Source organism: Canariomyces notabilis (genome assembly GCF_033297395.1).
Source record: "Canariomyces notabilis strain CBS 508.74 unplaced genomic scaffold N656scaffold_7, whole genome shotgun sequence".
Lineage (NCBI taxonomy): Eukaryota > Fungi > Ascomycota > Sordariomycetes > Sordariales > Chaetomiaceae > Canariomyces > Canariomyces notabilis.
In genome coordinates this window covers 557922-583735 of record NW_027041829.1, presented here as the reverse complement: position 1 = coordinate 583735, position 25814 = coordinate 557922, and the positions used below count along the sequence as shown (strand labels likewise).

The 25814-nt window shown below is 55.8% G+C and overlaps 11 protein-coding genes across 11 annotated transcripts; 7 read left to right on the top strand and 4 right to left on the bottom strand.

Annotated features, from left to right (window-relative positions):
• The first annotated feature begins 593 nt into the window (after positions 1-593).
• Positions 594-2244, top strand: N656DRAFT_777875 (uncharacterized protein). Its single transcript, XM_064814896.1, has 2 exons — positions 594-1744; positions 1809-2244. Exons 1-2 carry the CDS (start codon positions 964-966, stop codon positions 2225-2227), a joined length of 1200 nt encoding a protein of 399 aa, XP_064671421.1. The 5' UTR covers positions 594-963; the 3' UTR covers positions 2228-2244.
• A 730-nt stretch (positions 2245-2974) lies between these two features.
• On the top strand, positions 2975-3896 carry N656DRAFT_788752 (PQ-loop-domain-containing protein; the record flags this gene model as incomplete). Its single annotated transcript, XM_064816714.1, has 2 exons — positions 2975-3122; positions 3205-3896. The coding sequence occupies 2 exons, from the start codon at positions 2975-2977 to the stop codon at positions 3894-3896; spliced, it is 840 nt and encodes a 279-aa protein (XP_064671420.1).
• A 510-nt stretch (positions 3897-4406) lies between these two features.
• On the top strand, positions 4407-5273 carry N656DRAFT_678999 (NAD(P)-binding protein; the record flags this gene model as incomplete). The annotated part of the gene is made up of 2 exons (XM_064810526.1): positions 4407-4474; positions 4535-5273. Coding segments are annotated over 2 exons (807 nt in total), but the record flags the coding sequence as incomplete, so codon positions are not given.
• Positions 5274-6209: 936 nt separating this feature from the next.
• Positions 6210-7825, top strand: N656DRAFT_602206 (uncharacterized protein). The gene is made up of 3 exons (XM_064810261.1): positions 6210-6732; positions 6889-7017; positions 7230-7825. Exons 1-3 carry the CDS (start codon positions 6572-6574, stop codon positions 7645-7647), a joined length of 708 nt encoding a protein of 235 aa, XP_064671418.1. The 5' UTR covers positions 6210-6571; the 3' UTR covers positions 7648-7825.
• Positions 7826-10293: 2468 nt separating this feature from the next.
• Positions 10294-12236, bottom strand: N656DRAFT_828312 (MFS general substrate transporter; the record flags this gene model as incomplete). Its single annotated transcript, XM_064818532.1, has 3 exons — positions 11930-12236; positions 10928-11831; positions 10294-10878 (listed from the first exon to the last, which is right to left on the bottom strand). The coding sequence occupies exons 1-3, from the start codon at positions 12127-12129 to the stop codon at positions 10294-10296; spliced, it is 1689 nt and encodes a 562-aa protein (XP_064671417.1). The 5' UTR covers positions 12130-12236.
• Positions 12237-12688: 452 nt separating this feature from the next.
• On the bottom strand, positions 12689-13824 carry N656DRAFT_767549 (1-aminocyclopropane-1-carboxylate; the record flags this gene model as incomplete). Its single annotated transcript, XM_064813566.1, has 2 exons — positions 12689-13553; positions 13637-13824. 2 exons carry the CDS (start codon positions 13822-13824, stop codon positions 12689-12691), a joined length of 1053 nt encoding a protein of 350 aa, XP_064671416.1.
• Positions 13825-16163: 2339 nt separating this feature from the next.
• On the top strand, positions 16164-17162 carry N656DRAFT_707234 (uncharacterized protein; the record flags this gene model as incomplete). The annotated part of the gene is made up of 2 exons (XM_064811414.1): positions 16164-16546; positions 16607-17162. 2 exons carry the CDS (start codon positions 16164-16166, stop codon positions 17160-17162), a joined length of 939 nt encoding a protein of 312 aa, XP_064671415.1.
• A 1916-nt stretch (positions 17163-19078) lies between these two features.
• Positions 19079-20309, top strand: N656DRAFT_706669 (uncharacterized protein; the record flags this gene model as incomplete). Its single annotated transcript, XM_064811372.1, has 3 exons — positions 19079-19491; positions 19569-19744; positions 19813-20309. The coding sequence occupies 3 exons, from the start codon at positions 19079-19081 to the stop codon at positions 20307-20309; spliced, it is 1086 nt and encodes a 361-aa protein (XP_064671414.1).
• A 48-nt stretch (positions 20310-20357) lies between these two features.
• Positions 20358-22655, bottom strand: N656DRAFT_836175 (FolC bifunctional protein; the record flags this gene model as incomplete). The annotated part of the gene is made up of 4 exons (XM_064818771.1): positions 20358-20608; positions 20645-20958; positions 21027-21298; positions 21501-22655. 4 exons carry the CDS (start codon positions 22653-22655, stop codon positions 20358-20360), a joined length of 1992 nt encoding a protein of 663 aa, XP_064671413.1.
• A 698-nt stretch (positions 22656-23353) lies between these two features.
• On the top strand, positions 23354-24855 carry N656DRAFT_767545 (uncharacterized protein; the record flags this gene model as incomplete). Its single annotated transcript, XM_064813565.1, has 3 exons — positions 23354-23364; positions 23567-24089; positions 24157-24855. 3 exons carry the CDS (start codon positions 23354-23356, stop codon positions 24853-24855), a joined length of 1233 nt encoding a protein of 410 aa, XP_064671412.1.
• A 70-nt stretch (positions 24856-24925) lies between these two features.
• Positions 24926-25385, bottom strand: N656DRAFT_602055 (uncharacterized protein). The gene has a single exon (XM_064810259.1). The coding sequence runs from the start codon at positions 25236-25238 to the stop codon at positions 24996-24998; it is 243 nt and encodes an 80-aa protein (XP_064671411.1). The 5' UTR covers positions 25239-25385; the 3' UTR covers positions 24926-24995.
• Positions 25386-25814: the final 429 nt, after the last annotated feature.

The window sequence follows — 25814 nt, the reverse complement described above, 5'->3', positions numbered from 1 at the left end:
GCACTCAAAAATCAAGCACTCAAAAATCAAGCACTCAAAAATCAAGCACGCTGGAAAGGGGAAAGCGCCGATTGTGCGCTGATCTTCCCAACGAACGTACCGAAAATGGTCGAAAATGGTGCACCACATGAAAATCGAAACCGCTCAGCTGTGCTAGAAAGGGGAAAGCATCGATCGCGCGCTGATCTTCCTGCACCCCGCAGACGAAAATAGAACATCGCGGGATGATTTTTTCGGTACATGTACCCGATCATCAATGCAAGATTTGATTGGTCTGCAGCACAACGTTAGTTCGATGCCACGGGTAATGTACCCGAAGATGGAATTGATGAACTGACAAAAATGGGCTCTTCTTCAACGAATTTTGCTGCGATTTATCAGCAAGCATTTGCTTGAGAAAAAAATCAACCAAAGAAAAGGCAGATTCCCATTTCCCAAGCCTGAGTCCTGATCCAGAATCATGATTTTTTGAGATGGGTGATTAGAAAATGGCCTATGCTCCGAAGCGGGGCTGGAAGGAGCATAAATCCCCCGCCACCTCGCGTCCTCCCTCCTCTCTCTCTCTTTCCTCTTCTCACATTGATTGCTCGATTGTTCTGCTTGCAGCTGCTTTTCGATTGATTACCAACGCGTTTCAATTCACTATCATCAAGATGGACTTTTACGAATACATCTTCACGGTCATGCATATGGCCATTGCCGCCTTCCACATTATCTTCGTCTCCGCCTTCACCTCTCACCCCGCCGTCCGACGCGTCGAACCCGGCGTTCGCCAGGCGATTTTCTCTTTCTTCTCGCCACAGTTCTTCTTACTCACGCCCGTTATGCTCACCTTAACCGTTAATAACTGCGTTATTCGCGGTCTTTTTTACCTGCTACGTCTTCCCCAGGTCCATCGACTCGTCAACCGGATGGCTGACGTTGTTACCCATGTTTTCTGTAGTACGTTGCGTTTACATGGTAATGGCTGCTTCCATCGCGATGGTCCGCTCTTTCTTTCTCTTTTTCGTCTGCTCCCTTTCCTCTGCCAGGATCCAAGGCACACCAAACATCCCTGCATTGGCGACACACAGGAAGCCCAAGTTCGCTCGGCCTACTGTGCATGTAGCCAATCCGATTTTCTCCACGGGTCGACCTACCGTCAGCATTGGCCACGACGGATCTTCCATGGCAAGCAACAAGGTCCCGCCTCGGTTCAATCGCCCGACGGTACACGTGTCAAGTCCCATTTTCGCGCAGACACAGCCAATTGGCGGCCCAGCGGAGAAAATCGCCAAGGCAGGTGTGTTTGGCAGATTGATTGACCCAATCGCAGATTGCGTTGTGCGTCTTTCGGACCGAGTTTCCCGGTATCTCGACAAGCAACACTCCCGTTTCAGCAAGTGGCCCCAAGGGGAGCTGCGTAGGCCGACTCGCGAGTCAGAGGATTGTGAAAGGTGGATAATTGTCCGTCGTGTGTTCGCTGGTGTTGCCGACAGACTCATCGACTTCGTTGATCACTTTGTTCTGCGTCTCCGGCGACAGCTGGAAGACTACGAGAGTTCTGGCAAGTGGGCCCAAAGGGCACTGCGTAGGCCGGTTCCTCAACAAGCCGAAGGACACGAATACAACCGGGCCGACAATAACCACGAGAGTTCTGGCAAGTGGCCCCAAAGGGAGCTGCCTAGGCCGGAGCCTCGTCTAGACCCAAATCGATCGATCTTCGCGTTTCTAGCGACGAGTGTGCTTCCCCCTCTCGCTCCTGGTAAGCTCATCAAAGTGCATGCTCTTTTACAATTGTTCATTGTGTTAACCTGGGTGTGTCCTAGCGACTGTGCCTGGTTTCGCGGCCGAATCGTGGGTGGTGGTGTATGGGACACTCTGGGGTATGTGGACTACCGTGCACGTATCACCACGCGTTCGATTCCGCTCGCAGATGCAGATCTCTACCCCCCTCCCCTCCTCTGCCGCCCTCTTCCCTCTTCCCTTCCGCTCGTTCTGTTCGTTGCTGCCCTCCCCAGGTGCTGTTCTGTCGTTACCCCACTCATTCTGCTCTGTGCTGCCCTCTCCGAGTGCCTTACGGTCCTTCCGAGTCGGAAGCTGGCAGGCTGGTGGATACGCAGCTGAGATACTGCCCACCAGTCGACCTGGCTCCAGGTTTTACTCAGTTTTCCTGGAAGCAACCACAGTCCGTGGTCCCGAATGGGCAGGTCTATCTCTAGTCAAGATAGCTAGCTATTCGAATTGACTTGTTTTGTGCTTTTACTTTGTGCTCTTTAGTCTTGTGTCTCTTGTGATGTGATATGTTGCCTTGTCTTTTCGATTCATGTGTAAGATTATGTCCATACCCCGGTTGTATGTGTCTGTCTGCCTGATCCATCTTGATCCTCAGTTATGTCTAATGTGAGTAAAGCCATTGAAGTGCCGCAGTTTCCAGTCCTCGCCCATCCCACATGCCCCATGCTACCCAATTAGTTATTTGTGAGACTTTTCAGGTTCCAGACATCACGGTGAGTATATCTAGAAAGATGTAACTAGATTGCAACCCGGCTCAACCATTCAAAGCACAGCTACCTCCGTAGCTACATCAACGTTTTCTGGGATTTGGTGGCATACGGTACCTTCTAGGGCCGTCGACATCTACGTCAGTTTGCTGGCTTGGAGGCACGTATCCCGCGCGATACTACTTCCGCACATACGCATCGAAACCTGCCAGCAGCAGGAAACTCTTGGATTGGCCATTCGAGGCCTGCTGTTGAGGTCTGAGGCGTCACGTGATACCGCTGTCAACTCGAGTCGTCGAATACTCGAATTGCAGCCAAAATGTGGGTCCCTTGGAACTTAGAACTTACAGTTTGGACACGAAGGGCCGAAGCATAGTGAGTAAAAAGCGCTGTAATACACCGCAGTCGAATACATTCGCTCGCAAAGGTTTCAACCTATCCCCTCTCTCTCAGCACAAGTCTTTCTATCACTTTGTACCCCCTTCAATGCAATGGGCATCCTCGAGTTCCTCTCGACCCTGTTTGGCCTCGCGTATTTTGCCGCGTGGTCGGTGAGCTTTTATCCGCAGTCGATGCTCAACTTTAGACGGCGATCTACGTCAGGGACCACGGTCGATTTTCCCCTGATCAATTGCCTTGGTAGGTAGCAGCCAAGCAACATTGCATTTTCTGTGCTCTGCCGTGACCAAGGTACAATACATAGACATACTGACGTCCCAAGGTTTCTCCGCATACCTCGTGTCCAACGCCGCCTTTTACTACTCACCCCTGGTCCGTGCCCAGTATGCCGCTCGCTACAAGGGCTTGACGCCAACCGTGCAACTCAACGACATCACGTTCGCTGCTCACGGCCTGGTGCTCTCCATCGTTACCACCAGCCAGTACTTCTTGCCCCGTGCCTGGGGTTTTAACCCGGCCGCGGGTACCCGGCCTAGCCGCTTCATCCTGGGCATCTTCTTTGGATCCATGGTCGGCGTGGCCACCGTCATCTTCATAGTTCTCGGCTCGCCGAACCGCAACAGCACCCGCGCGCCCGCGGGCTCGTGGGTCTGGCTGGATGCCATCTACGCCGTCTCGTACGTCAAGCTAATCGTGACGCTCATCAAGTACACGCCCCAAGTCATCTTCAACTATCGCAACCGGTCAACCAAAGGCTGGAGCATCCTTCAGATCCTACTCGACTTCTCGGGCGGCATCTTGAGCATCGCGCAGCAGTCGGTCGACAGCTACCTCCAGGGCGACTGGTCCGGTATTACGGGCAACCCCGTCAAGTTTGCGCTAGGCAACGTGTCCATGATCTACGACCTGATCTTCATGACGCAGCACTATGTGCTCTACCGGGGTGCCGACGGCAAGGCCGATGAGGCCGATTCACTGCTTGGGCGCGGTGACGAGGAGCGGCGCATAGATTGACGGCACTCGCCCTATGGTCGTGCCTTCCCGCTTCATGGAGGCTCAGGGTATTTGCTTTTGAAGGCAGCAGCAGCCTGGGACAAGCCTGCGCCTTCTAATGCGAATGCGCATTACAGCGCGTCCAGTCATTCAGCCCCGTATCCCCAATTACATGCGCATCATTCCACAGACAAACGCTGTGTTCGATTACCTAGTATTTTCTTTGGGCCACTTTCTCTTCTTTAAACATACCTTTCCGTCTTTCCTGCGGTGCAGCGCCGCGACTTTAGGAGAATGTCGGAATGGCCCAGCTCGTTCCCTCAACCCATTGCCAAGGAATTGTCTCGCACCATCGACGACGAGGGCGATGATACCTTAATGATGGAAGACGCTCAATGGCCCGATCTCAATGTGTCGTCGAACCTGCCGTTGCATGTCATCGGGGTTTACGCCGTGGGCCTTCACCGAGGCGAAATCTGGCCAAATAGACTGGACAGGGACGAGGACGACGTACCGTGCCGGTTGGCCGGTTACGAGTTCTCGGGCATCGTAATTTCAACGTCGCCTCGCTCGCCTCTGAAACCGGGAACCGAGGTTTAGTACGGTCTCTGCTGTTTGCGTTACTTTGATACAGTCGTGGCTGACATTGGAGCCGATAGCGGCAGGACGAATTTCCGGCGTGACGGTAACGCCCGCACATACACGGTAGCGACGTTCAACGAAATCGCTGCAAAGCCAAAGACCTGGAGCTGGGCTCAATGCGCTGCGGTGCCCATCGGTGGTCTTGTTGCATTCCAAGCCCTTTTTAGCTTCCCCTTGCTCTTTGAGCCGACGCTGGAAGGGTGGGGTCACGCGGCCGGCCTGGATGGACGCAACAGCAAGGTTCATTTGCTCATCACAGGTGCTGCTAGCCCTGCTGGGGTTTGGGCTATCCAGCTTGCCAAACTCGCCGGCGTCCACAGGATCGTTGCAACTTGCAGTGCTGAGGACATCCCTTTTGTCCGCAGTCTGGGTGCCAATGTAGCCCTCGATTGGGCCGAGGACGGCAATTTAAGGGGATGGTCTGCGGAGAGCGGCGGCCAGTTCAATGCTGTCCTCGATCTGATGGGTGGCCATACTTTGACCCGTGCTTGGAGGCTTGTTCGCGACGGCGGTAAAATTGTTAGCGTCGCCCGCGATACTGCGAGTGCGAGGCCCGCAGGAGCCAGCAACAGCGTCTTGCATTACAACTTTGTTCTGGCAAACTGTCCAAGACATTTGAAGACTATTGCCTACCTTGCGGACACCGGGCACCTGAAACCCGTCTTGGATCCTGAGGACATTTTTGAGTTTGACGACTTCGAGGCCGCGCTGCAGAAGCTGCGGAACCACCGGCGCGGCCAAGTGGTCCTGCAGCTGAGGCCATTAGTCCTAGGCGGCATTATTGACTTACTGCGCACCAACGGTCGAAAATGGGAAAATCAACGAGATTTTGACGAGGTGGTTGTCGAACTGAGCCGAGGGGAGGATGCATCAGATGAATACGACTAGGGGCATTGGATGAACTCCCTGGCGGACTCGGGCGTTGCTTCGACTTCTACAACGCCGCACAGCTCTGGAACTCTCATGCCTTCACAACCCTAAGTCACCGGCCCATGGGGCTGCCGGACTTGATTGCCCAGCTCGCATTTAAAGGTGTAGCTAGCCGGCCTCTCCTCGAACGCGGACTCGGCAAGCGCTTTTGTCGTTTGGATGTTTTGACAGCGATGTGCTTAGACGATCCATAGGGGCCTTCATCAGTGTGCGTTGATGGGATAAGCAGTTATACGGGCAGTCCTTGAGCGTCCTTCTATTCACTCTTCGCTTTCCGAGGTGCTGTCCAATGGTAAGCCACCTCCCGGTAGTCACTTCGTCGACGCAGTTCACCCCGTTCTCAATAGGTCTAGATTTCTCCTTGCGGGTAGGCCAGAGAGCCAATGCACTGTGACGCATCTGTCGTTTCTGAAGCTCACCAAGCGTGCATGTAGTTCATGCACTCTGCTGCGCAACAAACGCGGCCAAGAGTGAAGCCTAGCATGTGCTTTCCGCTCTGCCCAACAACGCACCTGCTTTCATCAGAGCTAGTAGCCGGATGGTGTGAGACTTGTTGAGTGGGAAGGAGGAACCCAGGGAAGACTGTATTTATTGGTGGCCACTGAAGGCAATGGGCTTGGCTCCTTCAACCTCCGACAACCTTCACCTCCCAGAATCAGTACACCCATTCTTCGTCTGCCTCGTTTAGACTGGATGTTCGCCGACTGAAGAGCGAATTGGCTGTCACCAGCGATGCCCAGTCCCCTCATCAAGCTGAGTCTATTCACAAGGTTTGGCCTCCAAGTCCATGCTCGTCCTAGCAGGTTGCCAACGTCACCATAGTTGCATCGGGCCTCTCCGGGTCCAGACTCTGATGCGGCCTAGGCCCTACTGGCATTTTACTCACTGGCATTGTTGGGCGCAGAGACATGTGATGGCTCGTTAGTTTTCGGCGGGCGATGTTGACAACCAAGCAAGCGCGACTACTCAAGGACAAAAGCCTGATTCAACGTGCCGGAGCCAAAAGTCCAGGTCAAATCCTAATCCACCGCCCTCGGCCGCTCTATATACTTCTCTCTCGCATCGGAAAGCCTCAACAGTGAATCAACCCGGGTGGATAAAAAGAAGCCATTCTGTTCCCAGCAATGTGCCACCTCGCCACCTTTCGCCACGGATGCGGACATTGGACTCTCTTCCAGCTGCACTGCGACAGGGGGCAGGACCAGCTCTGTGACAAGGGGCAGACCGAGGTGATTGCGCGGTACAGGACGGGATTGCAATGCCTCGACTGCTTCGACCGAGAGTGGTATGTTGAGCCCTCCATCATTGTCCCTGACATTTCCATGCCGCCATATCCCCCCTTTTCTTGCCCCTGGAGGTAAAGAGACAGCTTTCCCCTTTGTTACTTTTTCTCCCTGGGGATTGACAACCTGACCCAACACATGCACACACCCAAATCCAGCACAATCCCACATACTAAACCACGACTCCAAAGGGAGATTTTGGACGAAAACCGGCTTGCACGAACAGATGACTCCCTCGCGACCCTTGCCCGAAAAGCCGCGTCAGGCAGCCTCTCGCCCGAGACCTGGTATGCGCAGGCGTCCCTTTCCCTTCTTAAACATTCCCACTCCTTCCCGATTCACCCATTCCTAACCCAGTTTTGCTTCATACATCTACATCCTCCTCCCCTTCCCTTCTCTCCCCTCTCTCCCCCAACAACCAAACCAAGCCGAAAGAAACAGGCATCAAACCACACCCTGCTAACATGTTTCTGCCTTGCTTTGGCAACTAAAAAAAAAGTGCCTCTCTGACGTGCAACATTGCCGCGCAGGACCGCGCGCTCGAGGAGCAGGCCCGCGTGGCGCGGCACCGCCGGCGCGGCGAGATTGTGCTGGCCCGCCGCTGGGCTGGGCAGCACGCCCGCGCATTTCTTGCTGCCCGGTCCCGCCACCACCACCACCGCCGAGGGCTCGGCGTGGCCCTCGTTCCGGGTTGTGTTGGAGGAAGAGCTGGATCTCAGAATCAGAGTCAGGGCTCGGGTTCGGGACGCAGTCGAGAGCAGCCAGGTCTAAGTCGGGGCCTCAGTCTGAGCCTGAGGCTGGGTGGTGGTCAGCCTCAAGGTCGAGATCAAGGCCGGGGTGATGGGCGGAATGGGAATTGGAATGGTGCTGGTGCTAACGCAGAGATTATGCAACCTCGCGCACAGCCCACGGGTTGATGAGGCAAAGCAACTCTCCGTCTCTCAGCCTCCTTGGGGTAGCTAGCTACCCACCCACGCCCACGGGTTGATAAGGCAAAGCAACTTTCCATCTCTCAGCCCCCCTGGGGTAGCTAGCTACCCACCCACGCCCATAGCCAAGTGGGCAGGAGCGTCCTTTAATCCCTCCTCACCTAAACCCTCTGTTCGATTCCCACCTTGGTCGAAATCTTTCTCAACCTATCCAAAAGGAGCTAGGAGCACAAGCCCGCCACGCTTTCCCATCTTCACATCGATTGCTCGAGTTTTACGTTTCTGCCAGCAGCTGCGTCTATTGAGAGTTCTAACCGCGTTTCTTACCGAGAGCTATTCCACCATGGATTTTAACGAATACTTCCTCACGGTCATGCCTGTGCCTGGTTTCGCGGCCGAATCGTGGGTGTTGGTGAATGGGACACTCTGTGATATGTGGACTACCGTGCACGTATCACCACGCGTTCGGTTCCGCTCGCAGATCCTGGGTGATGTGGTGAATGGGACACTCTGTGATATGTGGACTACCGTGCACGTATCACCACGCGTTCGATTCCGCTCGCAGATCCTGGGTGGTGTGGTGAATGGGACACTCTGTGATCAGCGCCCGCAATAAGTCAAGAATAGCTAAGCCAAGTCAAGCCGACCACCCGGCAAGCAAGCCAAACCGGCCCTCAGAACAAGCCAATTAAGCCAATTCGAAGGCCCTGTGTGTTTGCTTGACTTGAGTGGGTCCCCCTACTATAGTGGTGATACTTCCTGTCCTCCGTTGGCTACCTACCTACCCGTCAGGTCACCTATATACTACTAATATTTTCCACCCTCCATTAGCCCTATCTATCTATTTAGTCGCGAACAATGCACACCTATCTATATCTTCGTCGCCGTCCCCGTTTCCAAGTGTATATGGAACCTAGGTTGTGTGTACGTACTGACTCGGTGTCGGAATAACCTCTTCCGAAGGCAGTCAAGCCGACTTGCAAGACTTGCAATCAAGCCAAATGGGCCAGAAAAAGAGCCAAGTAAGCCAATTCGAGGGCGTTGCTTGGCTTACTTGACTTATTGCGGGCGCTGTCTGTGATATGATATGTAGACTACCATGCACATACCCCACGCGTTCGATTCCACTCGGAGATCCTGGGTGATGGTGAATGGGTTCCTATGTGGCATGATGACCAAGATGTACGCCAGCACCAAGGTTCGGGCGCTTGCCAGCTTCGTTTTCATGAACTTCGTTTTTCTTTGATTGTTTCTCAGCGGAGTCTACATGGTGGTTTTGGAGTCGGCTTCGGTCTTGCGATAGGAGGTATTGGAACGGGACGGGGATATTGATGGGGTTTGAGATCAGGTGGGGAGCGGTAAGGGGGAAAGGCAGAGGTGTGCCGCTAGACGAGGTTGGTGGGGGTCAGACTCGGGGCTGGAGTCGGACTGGCACTGGAAGGCAGGTTTCTGCTACTGCTAACTGGTTGAGGAGTGCGGAGCAAGTTGCTCATAGGCTAACAGGAGAGGAAATGAGGCTGGCCCCCAGGCTTGGAGTGACCCCGGAAAGAGTACATAAGGTTTGGTGAAGATGGAGATGCTGATGAGGATGAAAAGAAACATGGCCAGGGATCTATCAGAGAGGAGGAGCCCAGAGTTAGAGGCAGGATGTAAACGTACGTAAGAGCAGGCTGCACCGGCACCGACCGAAACCGGTATCAGCTTTTGATCTCTGGGGAAAGTCGAGCAGAACAGTCCACGCTCTACCATCTCGCTTCCAAGCAGCTCATATTAGCCAGCGGCAAACGTATGACGGGGGCACAGACTGAATTCTCTCAAGCTAAGCATGCTAATAAGCACTGCTCAACTACCCTAATGAGTGACCGGCCCTCCCTTAATTAACTCTCCAAGCGTCTGTATGTCATCTAAATCAAGCAAAACAATCCAAACCAACGCCCACGAGACCGGCATTGCAATAGCGCGACAGCATTGTTGCCGCCCGACGTCTCGGCCCGATACGCCGTCCCAGCGATGGCGTAGCAGCACTGTCGCTGTCGAAGATAATATCTCTCGGAAAAAAAGGGAAGCCCTTCGGACAAGGCGACAGCGTATCTAAACACGAATGGGGTATCATAAAGCCAAGAACGAAACCTCCCCTCCCGCCTGTGTTTTTTATATATGCAACCATACCCAACCGATTTATCCAGATCAGCAGCCAGACTGGGAGGGCAATAGCGTAACAGCATTGTTGCCCTGCCCAGTCTGAAGCCCTCAAAAGAGAGAGGGTTCCCAAAAAAACGCCGTTTCCCATGTTTGGCCAGCGATGGCGCAACGGCACTGTCGCTGTCGAGGAATCCAGCCTCGTGTGTGCTGTTGTCGGTTGGCCGGGTGAGCGAGGGAGACATCTGTCGACTCCCCTCCTCGGACAAGAGAGGCCCTTGGTAAACCCCGGACCTGGATATCACCAACCATTTTTTTACCCCTTTCTGTGTGCTGTTTTCTTTCCGCAATGTGCCAAATCAGTCGTCAAAATCGTCTGAGCGAGTGTCGTGAAGTGAAATTGTGGTGGCCCAGGCACCCTACCCCTGAACCGCATACTCCGCGCGCGCCCCCCTTATCTCCCGATCCCGCGCCTAGCCCCTAAGGCAATCGGCCCTAAGACCGGTTGCGGCCCCACAGCCCGCGGAATCCGCGTTGCTCAGCTTCGCGACGAGCGGCGCCATCTTGGTACTCGTCGGCCGAGTCGACCGCGGAGCTGCCGCTGCTCGAGATCTTGTGGCTTGGCTCGTTCCCAAAGATCCGAAGCAGAACAGTCATGACCAGGCTGCTGGCAATGCTCAAGCAGAGGATGCCGATCATGGTGAAGTTGCTCCGCCGGTACTGGTATGGCCCTTTCGCGGCGTCCTCGGGCCAACCCGTGTACAGGGCGTAGGTTGTGGTGATGCTGCCCAGATTCCCGAGGCCCGATACTAAGGCTGACGCGGCGGCGACTCCAACCTCGCGGTGCCGGCGCTGGAATATCTCGTTTGTCCACGTCATGCAGATAGGGACCGTAGGCCCGAGACCGAATCCCACCATCAACAGGCCGCCGTATCTCGCCCAGGGGTTGGACAGCGCGAATGTCACGGTGAGAAGGCCGGCGATCTGGATGCATACCGCGGCGGAGAAGAAGAGGGCACGGTATCGGTGAAACCGATCAGAGATAGGGGTAACCAGGAGGATCGCACAAAAGTCCATCTGCTGTAGTTAGCACTAGAAGAGTAGATCCCGAAGATCTTTGGGCACTCACCATCCAGATCGGCGCGAACAGCAGACTAATCTGAACGCCGGTAAACTGGGGGTTGATCGCCGAGATGATGACGTTCCCATACAGCTGGGTGCCAATCCCCACGCCCACAACCCCAAAGTACATCAGGACCAGGGGCCACAGCCGCCAATCGATCAAGACCAGCCACAGATCCCTCAGGTTCCAGGGCCTTGGGTGGTACACCCTTCTCAGATCATGATAATGCACGAGCGCATCCTCACCCTTCAACGCCTCCGGACTACCAGGCAACCATCTCCCCCACCAGCTCCGCTGCCTCACCTCGCCTGGAGCGAGCGGCCTATCAGGCAGCCACCAAAGCAGCGCGACGCCCAACACCACCGCCAGCAAGCCATACACCAGAAACATCCACCTAAACCCCACAATCCCCCGCACACCATCCATCTGCTGGAACCCAGCCGACACAAGCCCAACGACAGCGGCCGAGACCTGGGAGGCGGTGAAGTACATACCAATCCTCTTCCCCGTCCTGCTGGGCGGGTAGAACAGGGTCAAGTAGTAAGCCATGCCGGGCCACATGCCGGCGGTGACCATTCCCAGGAGGAAGCGGAGGAGCTTGAGGCTCCAGGCTTCGCGGGCGGCGGCGAAGCAGGTTCCGACGACGCCCACGGCGAACACGATGCGCGCCATCCACACGCGCGGGGACAGCCGGGACATGACCAGGTTGGAGGGCAGATCAAAGAGCACGTAGGAGACGTAGAAGAGGGCCAGCGCCGTGGACGTGTCGCGCGCAGTAAGCGAGAGCACCGAGGCCAGGTCGTGGCCCGCCGACATGTTCATGGTCTGCGCGATGCCAATGTTGGAGCGGATGGCTGAGGTCAGGAAGTACAGCACCCAGAAGGCGGGGATGATGCGCAGGTCGAGTTTTCTGAAGGATGATGATGAGAAGTATCAGTAACGGTAGCCCCAGGGGAGTGAGTGAGTCTGTGAGTGATGGAGGAGAGCAGGAGGCATTGTGAGACGAACCGGTAAACTTGCTCAACCCGCTCGACCGAGTAGTCCTGAATAGGTGCTGGTTTCTGACTGTCACCGCCGATTTGCTGCTGGCCATGGTCATGATGCGCTGCGTTGGCAGATGGGGAGGGGTTGTGCGTCCCCTCCATGACGACCACCGCTTCGTTCACCTCATTACCTCTCTCTTTCACTGGACCCGGGTCGTGAGCCATACTGAGACGCAGAAGCAATGGAGGCGCGTGCTAATTGTCTGTTCTGGCTACGAGATGTTTTTTTGGTGGCCGACTTTGTGTGTGAGGAGAGAGGGGATGAGGAAGAAAAATAGAAATGTATTGAATATGTATTGTATGCCAAGCGGAGGCTATCTTACAAATGATACCCTAGTGTGGGCCGAGTGGATAACATGCAGCTAAAGTGCTAAACTTGTTGAGTGGTTGAGTTCGGCGAGATGCAGGTGAGGAACCGGATTGTGGGATTGACGAACAGAAGCCGAGAAACGAATGGAAGCACTCAATAAAACGCTGGCCTTCGATGCGCAAAAGGATACACGGGATTCCCCAGCTTCTCTGGGAAACATGTTGTATTCCCCAGCCCCTGAACGGATAAGGGGCGCTTTGTTTTGTTGACTCGACGATGGTACAAATATACCCTCAACAATGCTGCCAGACGGAGACGGACCTGCCGTTGGAACAGGTCATACATCTTGTATTGATTGCATCGAAACCCTGTCGCAAGGGAGTGCAAATTGGATCAACATCGAAAGAGTCTGACTCAGGACAAGCCGATGCTCGAGTACGCATTCAGGGCAAGCTGGCCACCGAGGTGAGCATACAGCACGGTGCTCCCCGCCGCTATCTCGCCCTTTCTGATCATATCCACCATTCCCGCAAGACTCTTCCCCTCATAGACCGGGTCGGTGATGAAAGCCTCGGTCTGGGCGCCGAACCTGATGGCCTCGAGCGTCTGCTCATCTGGAATCCCGTAAATGCCTGCGTGATAGCGGTCGTCGAGGATTATGTCGGCCTCGGTGATGTCGTCCTCGTGCAGGCCAATCTTGGACGCTGTTTGCCTGGCGATGCGCAGCACCTGGTCAAACGTCTGCTTCACCTTGGCCGAGGCGTCAATGCCCACCACCTTGCGCTTGGGCGACCCCAGTTTCTTCTCTGCCAACTTGAAGCCGGCGACCATGCCTGCCATGGTGGATCCTGTCACGGCGCACACGATGACTGTGTCAAAGAAAACACCCAGTTCCTTCTCCTGGGCTTCAACCTCGAACGCCCACCTCGCGAAGCCTAGACCGCCCAGCGGGTGATCTGATGCTCCTGCGGGGATATAGTACGGCGTGTGCCCAGCATCCGCAAGCTCCGCCTTGAGGTTGGCGAGGGTCTGCTTGTGCTCGATCCCAAACTCGGACGGATGCAGCCGGATATCGGCGCCCATCAGTCGCGACAGCTGTATGTTGCCAACCTTTTCGTAGCCCGGGTCGGACCATTCTACCCAGTGTTCCTGCACCAGAGCGACCTTGAGCCCCAGCTTAGCGGCCACAGCGGCGACCTGGCGGGTGTGGTTGGATTGCACCCCGCCGATGCTGACGAGCGTGTCACATCCCTGCGCGAGGGCATCGGGAACAAGGTATCTTTCAGCTGGGTCAACTGCTGGTACTTGTATTATAACAATACCACCACTGGCGGCGAAGCTGACGACAGGAGTCGAACTCACTCAAGTTTCCGCGTCTTGTTGCCCCCAAAGGCAAGCCCGGAGTTGCAGTCCTCTCGCTTGGCGTACACCTTCACCTTGCCGCCGAGGGCCTCCGAGATGCGGGGCAGGTACTGGATCGGCGAGGGTCCGAAGGTGAGTGGCTCGCGCGGAATGCTTGCAAAGGGCTCCGGAAGTTGAAGATCCGCCATATTGTCAGCGACGTCCAAGCGAGCTGCTGTTGGCTGGTGGTGGAATCGTCGATGGCCAGATTGAGCCGTATCATGAGAGTGCCTGGAGCGGTTCCGGGTCTTTCTTAACAGGGGTTGCTCTTCGGGTCCCTCGACCAGTTACCGTCTATCGGCCGCTTTCGGCTCTTCGACCGCAGTTACCCGATGCCCAGATACCCCTCTCCCGTCGATAGGGGATGCATCCTACTAATGGTCTTGTTCCGGTGGGTCCGGCAAGCTTGGTCAGCAGTGCTAGAGAGTGGCTATTGACCACCTCAAGCAGTGTAGTGCTGACGGCGTGGAGCATATAAGACGGCTTGGCAAAACATCATCATGGCCCATGGGTAGCTCGGGGGTGAACAGGCGGGCAGATGGAGAGAGGTCAAGTTGAATTAGGTATGATTTCCCGACATGTAAATGGTCTCCTTGCTGCCTAAAGAGAGTTGGGTGCTAATATCAAAACACCCCGGTCATCTAACTGGGGATCAGGAAGGAGCACCTGAGGTTTCAACTCTGCTATCCAGGCGAGCTAGGCATCATTACCTCGAGGCTCCTGTGTTCTAGGCGTCTCTTTCCCCGGCACCTTCTCCCCGCACCGGCTTGCCGGATCTTGCAGCCATTGATCTGACTTGAGAACGTCGGTGAGTCATCACCGCTGTATCCTCATTCACTGCGCCGTTAATTTTAACGACGGAATCGCTATGCTTGCCCAGGTCTGAGACTTCAATCCTGCTCGTGTCCTGTGCTACTAGGTCATGCGTACTGGTGCCGCTTCACTAGAAGTATAGGCTTGAACAGTAACGATATGGGTAGGACCGCAGGGCAAGCCCTTAAGGACGGGATGCCTTGCCGCGCAAAGCTCTCTCCAAGAGGGGGGACACGAGACGCTGACTCTGCGCTCAAGTCATCAGAGGCTTGATAGGTAATCACTCGTCTTCCCAGACTCTATACGGTGACTTATAAATAATGCTGATGACACTAGCGGGCTTGCCCACGTGGAACATCCCGCAGAGCTTCCAGTCAGCCGGAATTGACATCCAACCATGACATCTCTCGGGGTGCCTAAGCGGTTCGAGGTAAGGTACTCAATGTGTGAGCCCTCCACAATCTTCATCTTCTTCACGCTCGGGTCCGGTCCTTAATCCGAGCGTGAACTCTCCAAAAGGAAATTCATACGCGATCCTAGACGGATGAGGACGACGCCTCTGCGTCCGCCTTACCCCCTATGGTTGTCTCGAGAGAAGCAAGTGCTGAATAGAGAACCAACATGTCTTGGTTCGGTTCGCCTTGGGATTCTGAGCCGCAAGAACCATACGGTAATCGCCAAAACCTCAAGCCTTCTTTGATGGTTAGGTATGCCATGCTCTCGGCATTGGTTGTGCCCTAAAGCTGCCTGGTCAACCCGGGACCGGGCCGCAGCCACGGTTGCATGACATTGCCCGAATGATGGCGCAGGCCCAACCACTTCAAGAGTCTGTCTACCGGCGAGGGCTTGCAGTGCGAGCACAGAGAATCGTGGAGGCTGAAGGAGACAATGCGGACCCGGCAGGCGAACGTGAGTTTAGGTGAACTTGTGGCGTTCCAGTTGCTCTACTGTCGTTGGCCTCAAGGCTACAGCGCCCTCCAAACCCAGACCCTCGGCCCAAGGATGAGTCATGGCTGCCTCACTGTTTTTCCACCTTGTGCGCCGGTGTCAGGTCGGGAAAATCGACATCGAGTCATTTCAATTTGAATGCCTGCTGAGGGAACCTTGGATGCTACAAGAACCCGGGTTGCGACTGCTGGCCACCGTTGATGGTCCTTTCCCGGAGTAAGGATCGACTTCGTAAAGGGAAATGTTTGGTTCTCGATGCTTGCTCGGTCAGACACACCTAACAACAGCCTTGGCGCCCTCCACCGATACCTAAGGTCACGTGCGCTGCCCAGGCCAAGTAGCCCCACAGAAGCAACCTTTCCGAAAAACCCCGTTGGACAAACCAAACTGCTCCACCATCTCTGCCACGGGGCTGTGCCACCGGGTTGGGCTATTGAAAATTGATCCTCAGATTTAAGGCAAACGTGAACTTTGCGCCCCTACAACACGTAAGTGCCCAAGGCAGGCATCATCACCAACTAATAAGTCGGCCATCGACTTGTTCTCGACGGGCTCGAAGTGGCACTCTACTCGCTTTTAGTACCCCCTTGGAGGTGTCCGCCACTCCGCGACCACAACTGGCATCTGACACCGGATTCTCGATCCTGGGTTCTGCACCGGGGGCTCTTTTCCCTATCGAGCCGCCGACTTACACCCCGTGCGGTTTAGCACCTCTGGGCAAAACAAGATGAGCGTGGTCTACGAACCGCGGGCCTTCATCCATGAGGGCAGTTATCCGCCCATAGATGACCACCACCACGATCCCACCCCGGACGCCGACCGCTTCACAGATCCCACCGATGCCGTCGTCAACGAGCTTGCCACGGTCGCGACCTTCACTGCCCCTCCCCCTCCATATGTAGATACCACCGCCGAACCTCGAATAGACCTTCCTACCGCCCCGTCAGCCGTATCAAAAGAGGATTCACCAACAGCAACAACACCGCAGCGTGTAAAGGCGATTCCTAAACCAGACCGCGAGGTGACCAAGAATCTAGAGGGGAAATATGTATGTACGTGGCCAGGCTGTACCGAAGAGGCCAAGGAGTTCGGGCGCAAGTGCGAGTGGAAGTGAGTCTAACCAGTCCCCCTGATTGAGTTTACGCCTGGACTGACGAATGACAACGACAGTAAGCACATGGACAAGCACGACCGGCCGTACAAATGCGCGGCCGAGGGGTGTGAGAAGCTGCCGGGATTTACATACTCGGGCGGCCTTTTGCGGCATGAGCGCGAGGTACACGGCAAGCATGGCGGTCCCAAGAATTCCTTCTACTGCCCGCACGTCAACTGCAAGCGCCACTCAGGCAAGGGATTCTCGCGCCAGGAGAACCTGAACGAGCACCTACGCCGTGTGCACACACAGAACGGGGCGGTCCTGAACGGCAGCGGCGGCATCGAAATCGAGACGGACGACGGGGCAAGCGACAACCCCGCCAACATCGGGGCAGCCGCGGGGTCGGCCGGGGGTGGCGGTACTGGCCAAAAACGCAAGCGAGACGAGCGGCCCGAGGACAGCGACTTGCGCGAGGAGATCAAGCGCGTGCGGCAGGAGAACGAGGAGCTACGGCGGCAGGTGCAGGCGCAAAACCAGCAGACGGTGGTCATGATGCAAAAGATCTCGCAGCTCCAGCAGGCGCTCGAACAGCGCATGGCCTCGCCCATGGCCAGCGCGTCCATGATATAGGATTCATTGGGCGTCCGAGCTGAAACGAGCGCCAGGGATGATGCTATAGAGGACGACAATCCTCGAGGGCCGCATACCCCTACTTTCCTCGACCTGTCACTGCCCGCCTGAAGCGGCCTGTCTTTTCCCATCTGTCGAAAGAACCTCCGTTGTCTTCCTATCTTCCTCAATTCACACTGGGTTAAGCATCTGAACAAAATGATTCCCCCCTCGTTGTTGGCCTCTTGTTACTATTTATTTTGATTCCCACCACTTCTTTCCTTTTTTCTCTCTCATCTCTAATTATCCCCTTGTCACGGACGACCGCTGAACGAGTACTGTATGCATAGAACGCGGAGTTTGGGTGATTCCTTTGCACAATCGACGGGCGGGAGTGCTTCTAGCGACACACGCTCTGTCTGTCTAAATATTCGCTAGCCATATGGGTGACGGTGGTGGCGTTGGCACGGTTGGGATAGGGGCATAGTGTTGTTTATTACAACGATACCTTACACATTTTCACACGAGGGTCAGGGTTTCAGGGGGGAGTTTGGCTTGTTTAACGGTCCTCGGCCATTACGGGTGATAGAGAGGTATGCTACCACTCGTCAGGGTCTGTGTTTTGTTACTACTAGGCAGAGAGGAGGTGGGGAGCATCAGATAGCTAGCTATGCTACCGCGGGGGAGAAGAATGGATCTGAGGTGGATGTGTATGTACTGACTAGCTCGAGATTAGCTATGGGCAAGCGAGAAGGACATTGTGGACTGGGAAATCTCCAACTCCCATCGTCAAATGGATGCCTTGATCACACCTCGACTAGAAGGAAGCATTTGCCACCACAAGGCCACTATCTACATGCGTTGCTGTTCTGTTCGTGGCTTCGCCTGTCTATGCATAAAACCTCTCAGAGCTACGGATTTGTAAGGAGCTTTTACACGCATACGTCCTCGGGTTACGTCAACCCGAAACGTGGCTGGGGCTGCTACCCCTGCTGCCTGTTGCTGCAGATCGTGGATCGATGGCGGCGCCGAAATGTATAATTGCCTGAGGCAGAGGACCCTGTTGGCCTAAGCCATTGGGTTGAATACGAAATACGTTGGTCTTACCTAGTGTATGACTTCCTGAACCTGTTGGTAAGGTAATCAATACTGGGTGTGAGCAATCATAGATTCTGATTGCGCTCCCAAGCTATCTCCCTGAACTGGTATTTTCCAATTACTCCATATCGAGTTTTCATTTACCAGGGGAATCCAACTGCCCCAAATGATCTCCTTCTACGAAGTACCTAAGTTATCTTCTACCTGAACAGTGAATTCGCTTTCCGTGCCTCCCAGGTTAAGGTGACGAACCAGGTCATCTGGGCTGCCAGATAGTCTTTTTCGGAGCAAGCCCTATTCGCTGCTTTACTTATGTACATCTGGGGGTACGGATACGGATACATTTCATCTGATAGGTACTGCCGAGGTCGCGGGCCGAGCGGGACACCCGGCCGAGCCCGGCTCTCGGCAATGGCCCCTTGCAGTAGCGTGGAGCCTGGCCCGCAGTGGTAATCGCGGGGTAATCCAGTGCTGTGATGGAGGGGTACAGTACGATTGCGATGCAGATGCGCCCGGAGCTGGAAAGTCAGCCGCCTTTCTCTCTGCATACTTGGATGAGAAGGGACAAATTTCGGGCGATCCGTCATCCATTTATTTTGGACAATAGGGAAGGTCAGCAATTCTTCTCTACACTGCATTTCTAGGCAGAGATACTCGACGGAACCCCGCCCGGTCGTCAACGTCAGGCTGTATCGGCGTTTCGTACAGCAGCTATCAACTCATCAGTCACAATATCACCCCTAAGGTACCTTCGGTCATCCACTTGGTGCAAGAAACAATCCGTAACCTAACGGTACCAAAAATCCAGCAAAAGAAAACACAAACAAAACAAGAAGAAAATGTCCCTCGACACCTCCTCCCTCCCACCACCCCCACCAATCTCCCGCCGCACGGTGCACATGGCCGGCCTGCTGGTCGACGTGTACGGCCTGGAGGAGCTTTTCTCCTCCGAGGCAACCCGCGTGTCGTGTCTGTGGCTGCACCATCAGCGGACCCGCCGCAAGGAGGACATGGCCGACATTGCCGCGCGGTGTGTCGGAGCTTGGAACAGCAACAACGACGACGGCAAACCTTCTTCTTCAAGTAAGAAGCAGAGGAGGGGACTGATTGCCCTGGCCTACGACCAGCGGAACCACGGCACCAGGCTGGTCAGCGAGCGGGCCAACGGGTCGTGGCGCGAGGGAAACCCCATGCATGCGGTTGACATGTTTGGGGTCGTCGCGGGTATGGTGGCGGATCAGCGGGTTTTAATGTCATTCCCCCACACACCATGACTCTTCTCTGGTGATACGGTGAGGGTTTTGCTGACGAGGTTGAGACACACTACAGTGATTTGGTCGAGGGGTGCCTTTTCCATGATGATGATGCCGCGCCGGTCAAGAGGACGGTGGACCAGCACCTTGCCTTGGGCATCTCGCTGGGTGGGCATAGCGTGTGGCAGCTAATGTTTGCTGAGCCGAGGGTTGAAGCGGGCGTGGTTGTTGTTGGTTGCCCGGATTTTATGTGTGCGTTTTTTTCCTACCATCGCCCTCTGCGGACAAGAAGACTGGCCAGTACCTAACTGTGACAACAGACCTCCTCGCGGACCGCGCGCGACTGTCAAAGCTGCCGACTTACTCGGCCCAAGACAATGGCGCATCCTTCTTCGGTAGCAAGGACTTTCCTCCGTCGCTTGTGGATGCGTGTAGGAAGAACGACCCCAAGGCCATCTTCTTCGGGACTTCTGCTGTACCTACGACGACTGCGGCCGGGCCAGCGGATGACGCTGCGAGGCAGATTCTGCATGACCGCCTGCGAGGTAAAAGGTTCTTGCTTTGCTCCGGAGGGGATGACAAGCTGGTGCCATACCGCTGCTCAGAACCGTTCCTGGAGTGGTTCAAGAAGGCGACGGAGTCGTGGTTCAAGGATGAAGATGTCTCTGTGGACAATAGGGTCTACTCAGGCATTGGACACTCATTCAGCACGGACATGATCAAGGACTCGGTGCAGTTTGTCCTGGATGTGGTTGCCCATGCGGGGGAAAGGGCCTCGCCAGCTAAAACAGATGAGCAGTGGGCTTCCAAGATTTGAGAATTGAAGCGCAACAGCAAGTAGCTTCGTCTCCCGTGCCATAAGACTCTACCCTTTCGCCCACGGTCGTCGACCGCCCTCAAAAAGCGCCTCACTCCCATCGTCCAACTGCCGAACATCCACGCCGCTCCGAGACCTCTCCTCTTCATCCAGGAACAGCCGCTGCTGCACGCCCCAGCAATTCCTCCGCCGCCTCTTCCCTGCGAGCGCCTCGCCCACCCCATGGGGATCTTCGGCCCACTGCCCAATGGCCAACTGCACACCGCGCATAGCCTCGGCCTTCTCAGTGGATCCCGACCCTGAAGCTTCGGCTCCCAGACCCGCGGTGTCAATACCCGGCGGGTTGATCCCGATAAAATCGACCCGGTCAAGAGGAAACCCGATTGCCGCGCAGTGGCCATCAACCAGGCGGTTGCGCTTGAATGCGTGGCTGACAATGGTGAGGCGCTCCGGCCAGACGGTGTGGCGGCGCCAAAACTCGATAAGGGAAAAGAGAATGTTGTAGTACGAATCCAGAGCTCGCTCCTCCAGCAGGATGCGATCCGGGTAAGTCGTGTTGCCCGGGAGGAAGCCGAAATAGGAGTTGGCGACGACAAGGTTGTAGTAGCTCTGGGCCTCGGAGAGTCTGGTTTCCTGGCGGGTCGGGCCGCTGCGGTATGACTTGGTTAGGTCGCAAAGAAAAAGAAAAAGGGGCTGGTGAAAGTATTGCAAACTCACCCTGAAAACACCAGGACGGCGGTTTCGTCTTGACTGAGCGCCTGCACACCAGCTTTGATGTGCTCGATGAACGTCGGTGTCTCGCCTTGCTTGTAGCCTTCAATCAGCCACTCGGCCTCATCCCAGCCATTTTTGGGCCCGCCTAGCCAAATCGCGTGGCCACAGACGATAATGAGATGCCGCGGGGCGGGCATGGTATGGGAGTATGCAAGGGTAAGTAAATGCGATCGATGAGGGTTATTGACAGCGCCAAACCCGCTTTTTGTGGACAACTAAGCGCGAAGATCATGTGATACCAGGATCGATAACAAATGGAACGAGTGTCTACGACATGTCCGGCGACTAGGCAATCACATCGCCAAGTTTACAACTAGGCGGTGTGACTTCAAAGGCATCGCCCCTGTCCAACCGTCGTCATGATTCTCGTAAGAGCCGCAAGACGTTTGAGACAAGGTAGAGACTGCCGGCAATGACCATAGAATTATCCCCAGCCGCCTGGGATGCCCAGGTTAACGCCCCTTTGACATCGTCTCCGGCGTTGTACGTGGCTGCCGCTTCGACGCCGTGCCGGGCAGCAGTTTGCAGCAGCATTTCGGGATCCGCGGCCTTGACCCAGGGCATTCCATCAACGAGCCCGAAACGGACAGCGACGACCTTGTCGCCGGGCCGAAGAAGCAACCCAAGAATGCCGTCCATGTCCTTGCCCTGTGTAGCCGCCAGAACCCAGGTAATTGGCTGTCCCTTTGCGCGGAGGTGTTTGTTGACGTAGAGCGCCAAAACCTCGGCCGACTGGGGATTATGAGCACCATCAAGAAGTACGTCTTGCCGACGACCTGTAATCTTCTCGAGGTCAAGTCTTTGCAATCGGCCCGGCCACGACATCTGTCTGATGGCGGGTAGGAACTGGGCCAAAGGGCGGTCCTGGTTCGGACACGCCAGTCGGAAAGCTAGATGAGCACACGCCAGATTCTGTATCTGATGCGGTTCGTATTCCTCACTGGACAGCAACTCGGCAACCTCCCTCGTGGAAGCGCAGTGAACCTCGGCGCCCACGTCCTCCGCATGCTTCTTGATGACTTCCAGGACAGCCGGTCCGTTGCTGCCATCCACCACGCAAGGGACACCGCGACGCATGATGCCTGCCTTTTGCAGAGCAATCTCGCCAATCGTATTGCCAAGAAAAGACTGATGATCGAGACCGATCTTTGCAATAACGGTGACGGCTTTCTGCTTCAGTACATTGGTGGCATCCAACCTGCCGCCGAGACCGACCTCAACCAGGCCAAACTCGACTTTCTGGCGGTGGAAGATCTCAAAGGCGGTCGCCGTCAGGAGCTCAAACTCGGTAGCGCCAAGCCGCTGTTCTCTGTCCCTCTGCTTCACCACATCTTCGGCATCCCGAAAGACGGCCTCGGAGACAGGCCGGCCATTGACGGCAACGCAATCCCAGCGGTCAATCAGATGCGGCGAGGTGAAGCGCGCGTGCGAAAGGCCGCTGGCGGTGAGCATGGCCGAGAGATAGGCGCATATTGAGCCCTTGCCGTTTGTCCCAGCCACGTGGATCGCCTTCCATGTCTGCGGCGTGTGCTGCACCAGACGAGCGACGCGGGCCAGCCCCAGGTCGATCATTCTAAGGTACTGTAGAGTTACCTCAACAGGCAAGGATGGTGTTGTGGATGAGTCACGACGCTCAAGGGGCTTCGGCTTCCAGGGAGTAGGCTCTAGGATAGATTCCAGTGCCTGCCAAGAAACTGAGTGAGCTTCTGAGAGCCTGTCGATTTTCAGCATTCGGTTGCTTCCCTAAACCGATCGACGGCAGGGTCCTTTAAGCCCCAGATAGCGGCATATATTGCAATATTGAATTATACAACTTATGCAAGTTTTGATTCCAAAAACATCCATTCCAGTGTCGCCTTTGTATTGCATTCACTGAGGTGAGGCCCCTGGTCATGCATTTAATGCTGCAGTTGACGTTCACGCTAAAAAACCCCGTAGCGTTCCATGCTTGGCAAGCTCGCCAAGCCCCCTGCTCAAGCCGCAGGGGCCTCCAGAATCTCTCTGTGGAAGAGCCCGCCCCGGTCAAAACGAGGATTGGCCCGTCTTCGCTGTTCGCATCTTTTTTTCTCCTTCCTGCCACCCGCAACCCCACGCAACAGATGCGCGAGGGCCCAGCTTTGAAGCTTTGACGCATCCCCAACAACCGAACCCCATCGATTGACGAGCCGCGATATTACTTTCGTAGTCGCCTGAGGCCGACTATTACGCTCGTAGTCGCTTTTCCCCTCGAAATTGCCATAAGAACGGTCCCGGCCGACATCGAGGCGAAGATGGGTCTTCGGTAAGCCTACCCGCCCCCTCCCCCCGGCGCGACCGCGCTCTTACCCACGGGCCATTTTGCCATCACTCAACGACTCGGCGCGTCGCGAACACGCCTTGTTTTCATCATTAATCTGATGTTGCGACCGCCAAGATGCGCCGCCCGAGCCAATTTTTTTCATCCTTTCTGCACCGCATGCTAACCACTTTGCGCCCCCAATCAGGTTGTACCAGGCGCCGGTCGAATCCGACATCCAATCCAAAGCCGCGGCCGAGAAAGGGCCGGCGCAGTCGCGGACGTCGATTCGGAGGATCCGCTCGGCGCGCGTCCCGGATCGAGCACGCGAACACCGTCGCCGCGTGCTCGCCGCTGCCGCCGCCTCCTACAATGGCTTCGACCCCAGACGCGGTTCGACGGCGTTGGACCCGCCCATGCGCTCTCCACCAGCCGCCGACAGCAGCAGCCATGGATTGACCCCCGGGTCCGATCAGGGCTACCGTGCGCTGCGCGATGTCGCCGGCCGCATGGGCATCCTGGATGATCGAGTTGTCGCTATGTTTGGCGAGCGATGGGCTCACCTGCACGCCGAGTCGAACCCGAGCCCCCGGCGCGATGACAGCAACGAGCCTTCGCCCTTGCTGGGGATGGCCGTCGAATCAGAGTTCCTGCCTCGCAGTAGACCGCCCCCGGAGCCGTATGCATACACTTTGTCCAACATTCGATCGACTCAAGCGCCTAACCATCCTGTATGTGCCTCATGGTTTATGTTTCAAAGTATTTTCGCATGTCGCGTTCTTCTCTAACACATCACAGTCGCGCAGCGCTACGAGGTCTCCCGGGCTACTTCCCAGCCATCGAAGGCCAGACGAAAGTTGGCTCCGTGACAGTGCGACCGCTCGCGATGAACACGCGCCGTCCGACCGAGTCTCAAGCCGCCGTCGCAGCCCGCGGCCATCGGCGCTCGGGAGCTCCCGCCTCGACGGCTTGGGCGACCGTGACAGGAGCCTCAGCCCCGAGATGTGGGGCACTCTGCAGAGCACGCTGACGCCCGACCCGCAGCCGCCCAGCGTCGGGTCTTCGTTTGCCTCGGCGTCGGCGGCGTCGGCGGCGGCCGCCTCGCAGAGCACTGCGGGGGGTGCCGGCTCGTCCAGGACGTCGTTCACGACGACAACCTTGGACACGGCAGCCGGCGACGAGTCCACGTTTGAGCCGCCGTGCGAGTCGGGGTGTGACAACTCCGACACGGAGGGCGATGAGGACGACGAGATGGACCAGATTGACATTCCCAACTTTGGCTTGCGCGCGGCGACCCGACGCTCCTACGCTGACGCGGCGCGCGGCGGCAGCAGCAGCAACAACAACAACGCCGAGGACCCGCTGGAGCTTTTGGGGGGAATAGGCGGGATGCAACGGATAGTGCGCACCCTGGCCCGACGCGAGGATATCCCCGACGAGTGGTGGGCGGAAGTTGGTCTCAGTCGGACCTTGTCCCGGGAGGCTTCCGATAACTGATGTTTTTTTTTGGCCTTCTGATATCTATTTGGCGGAAGCGACGTGTGCCTTGGGCAAAATAAAACGAACACTTCGGGACCCATCATTTTGGTGGCGTTTGGTGGCGCAGAGCGTCTTGTGGTTATCCTTTGATTTACCTCTTAGCCCATACTCATATGGCTGGGCATGTGAGGACAGGTTTCTATCCGTTCGAACTGGGCACTGGAAGCGTACGGTTTCAAAAGGGGCTTTAGTGTTGGAATGGATTGGGCTTGAACTGAGTTATGTGGTTCGTTGCTATCTCTGTTGGCATCAAGCATTGCAACGATCAGCCATGAATTCTGGGGGACGAGCTTATGGTTAAGCCGTCCTTGAGTTAGCATATGTAAGACTATTCTGTACATAAGGCGGTGTTAGGGAGGCCGGGTCTGCCCTCTGGCTTTGGCCCGAGGGGCTCGCGGCTTTAATGAAGCTCGAATGCTCGATACGGAATGCTTTTCAGGGGATCAGGCACAGGGTAGCTGTCAGCGTGCCTGTGAGGATAAGGTCGAGAACTGCCGAAAGAGTTGCCCTGGAGTGTCTTGTTTCGCACATACCATCTCTTACACGCGGACCATGGTACTGACGCTGCGCATAAGTTTCCTGCTCCCCCGCCTTCCTCCGGGACTAGGGGCAGGGTTCCATTTGACTAAGATGGCATGCTTCATGAGCTCAGCCCTGTTGAATCAATGGAACTTTTGATGTGGAGGAAATCTCTCAACTACCTACCTAGCGTCTCTTGGAGATCTCGGTACAGTGAGTGGTGGAGAAACACATACAAGCTAAGAGACCTGGATGCATTATTGCATTTCCTTGATTCAGATAAATGCCTTACAGACCGGTACCTGGCATGTTTAATATCCGAGTCACTTTCAGGCTGGATGATGATCCGGCGACGCTTATCCCTCAACAGGGGAGTCGCGGCCTAGACCAGAGCCACT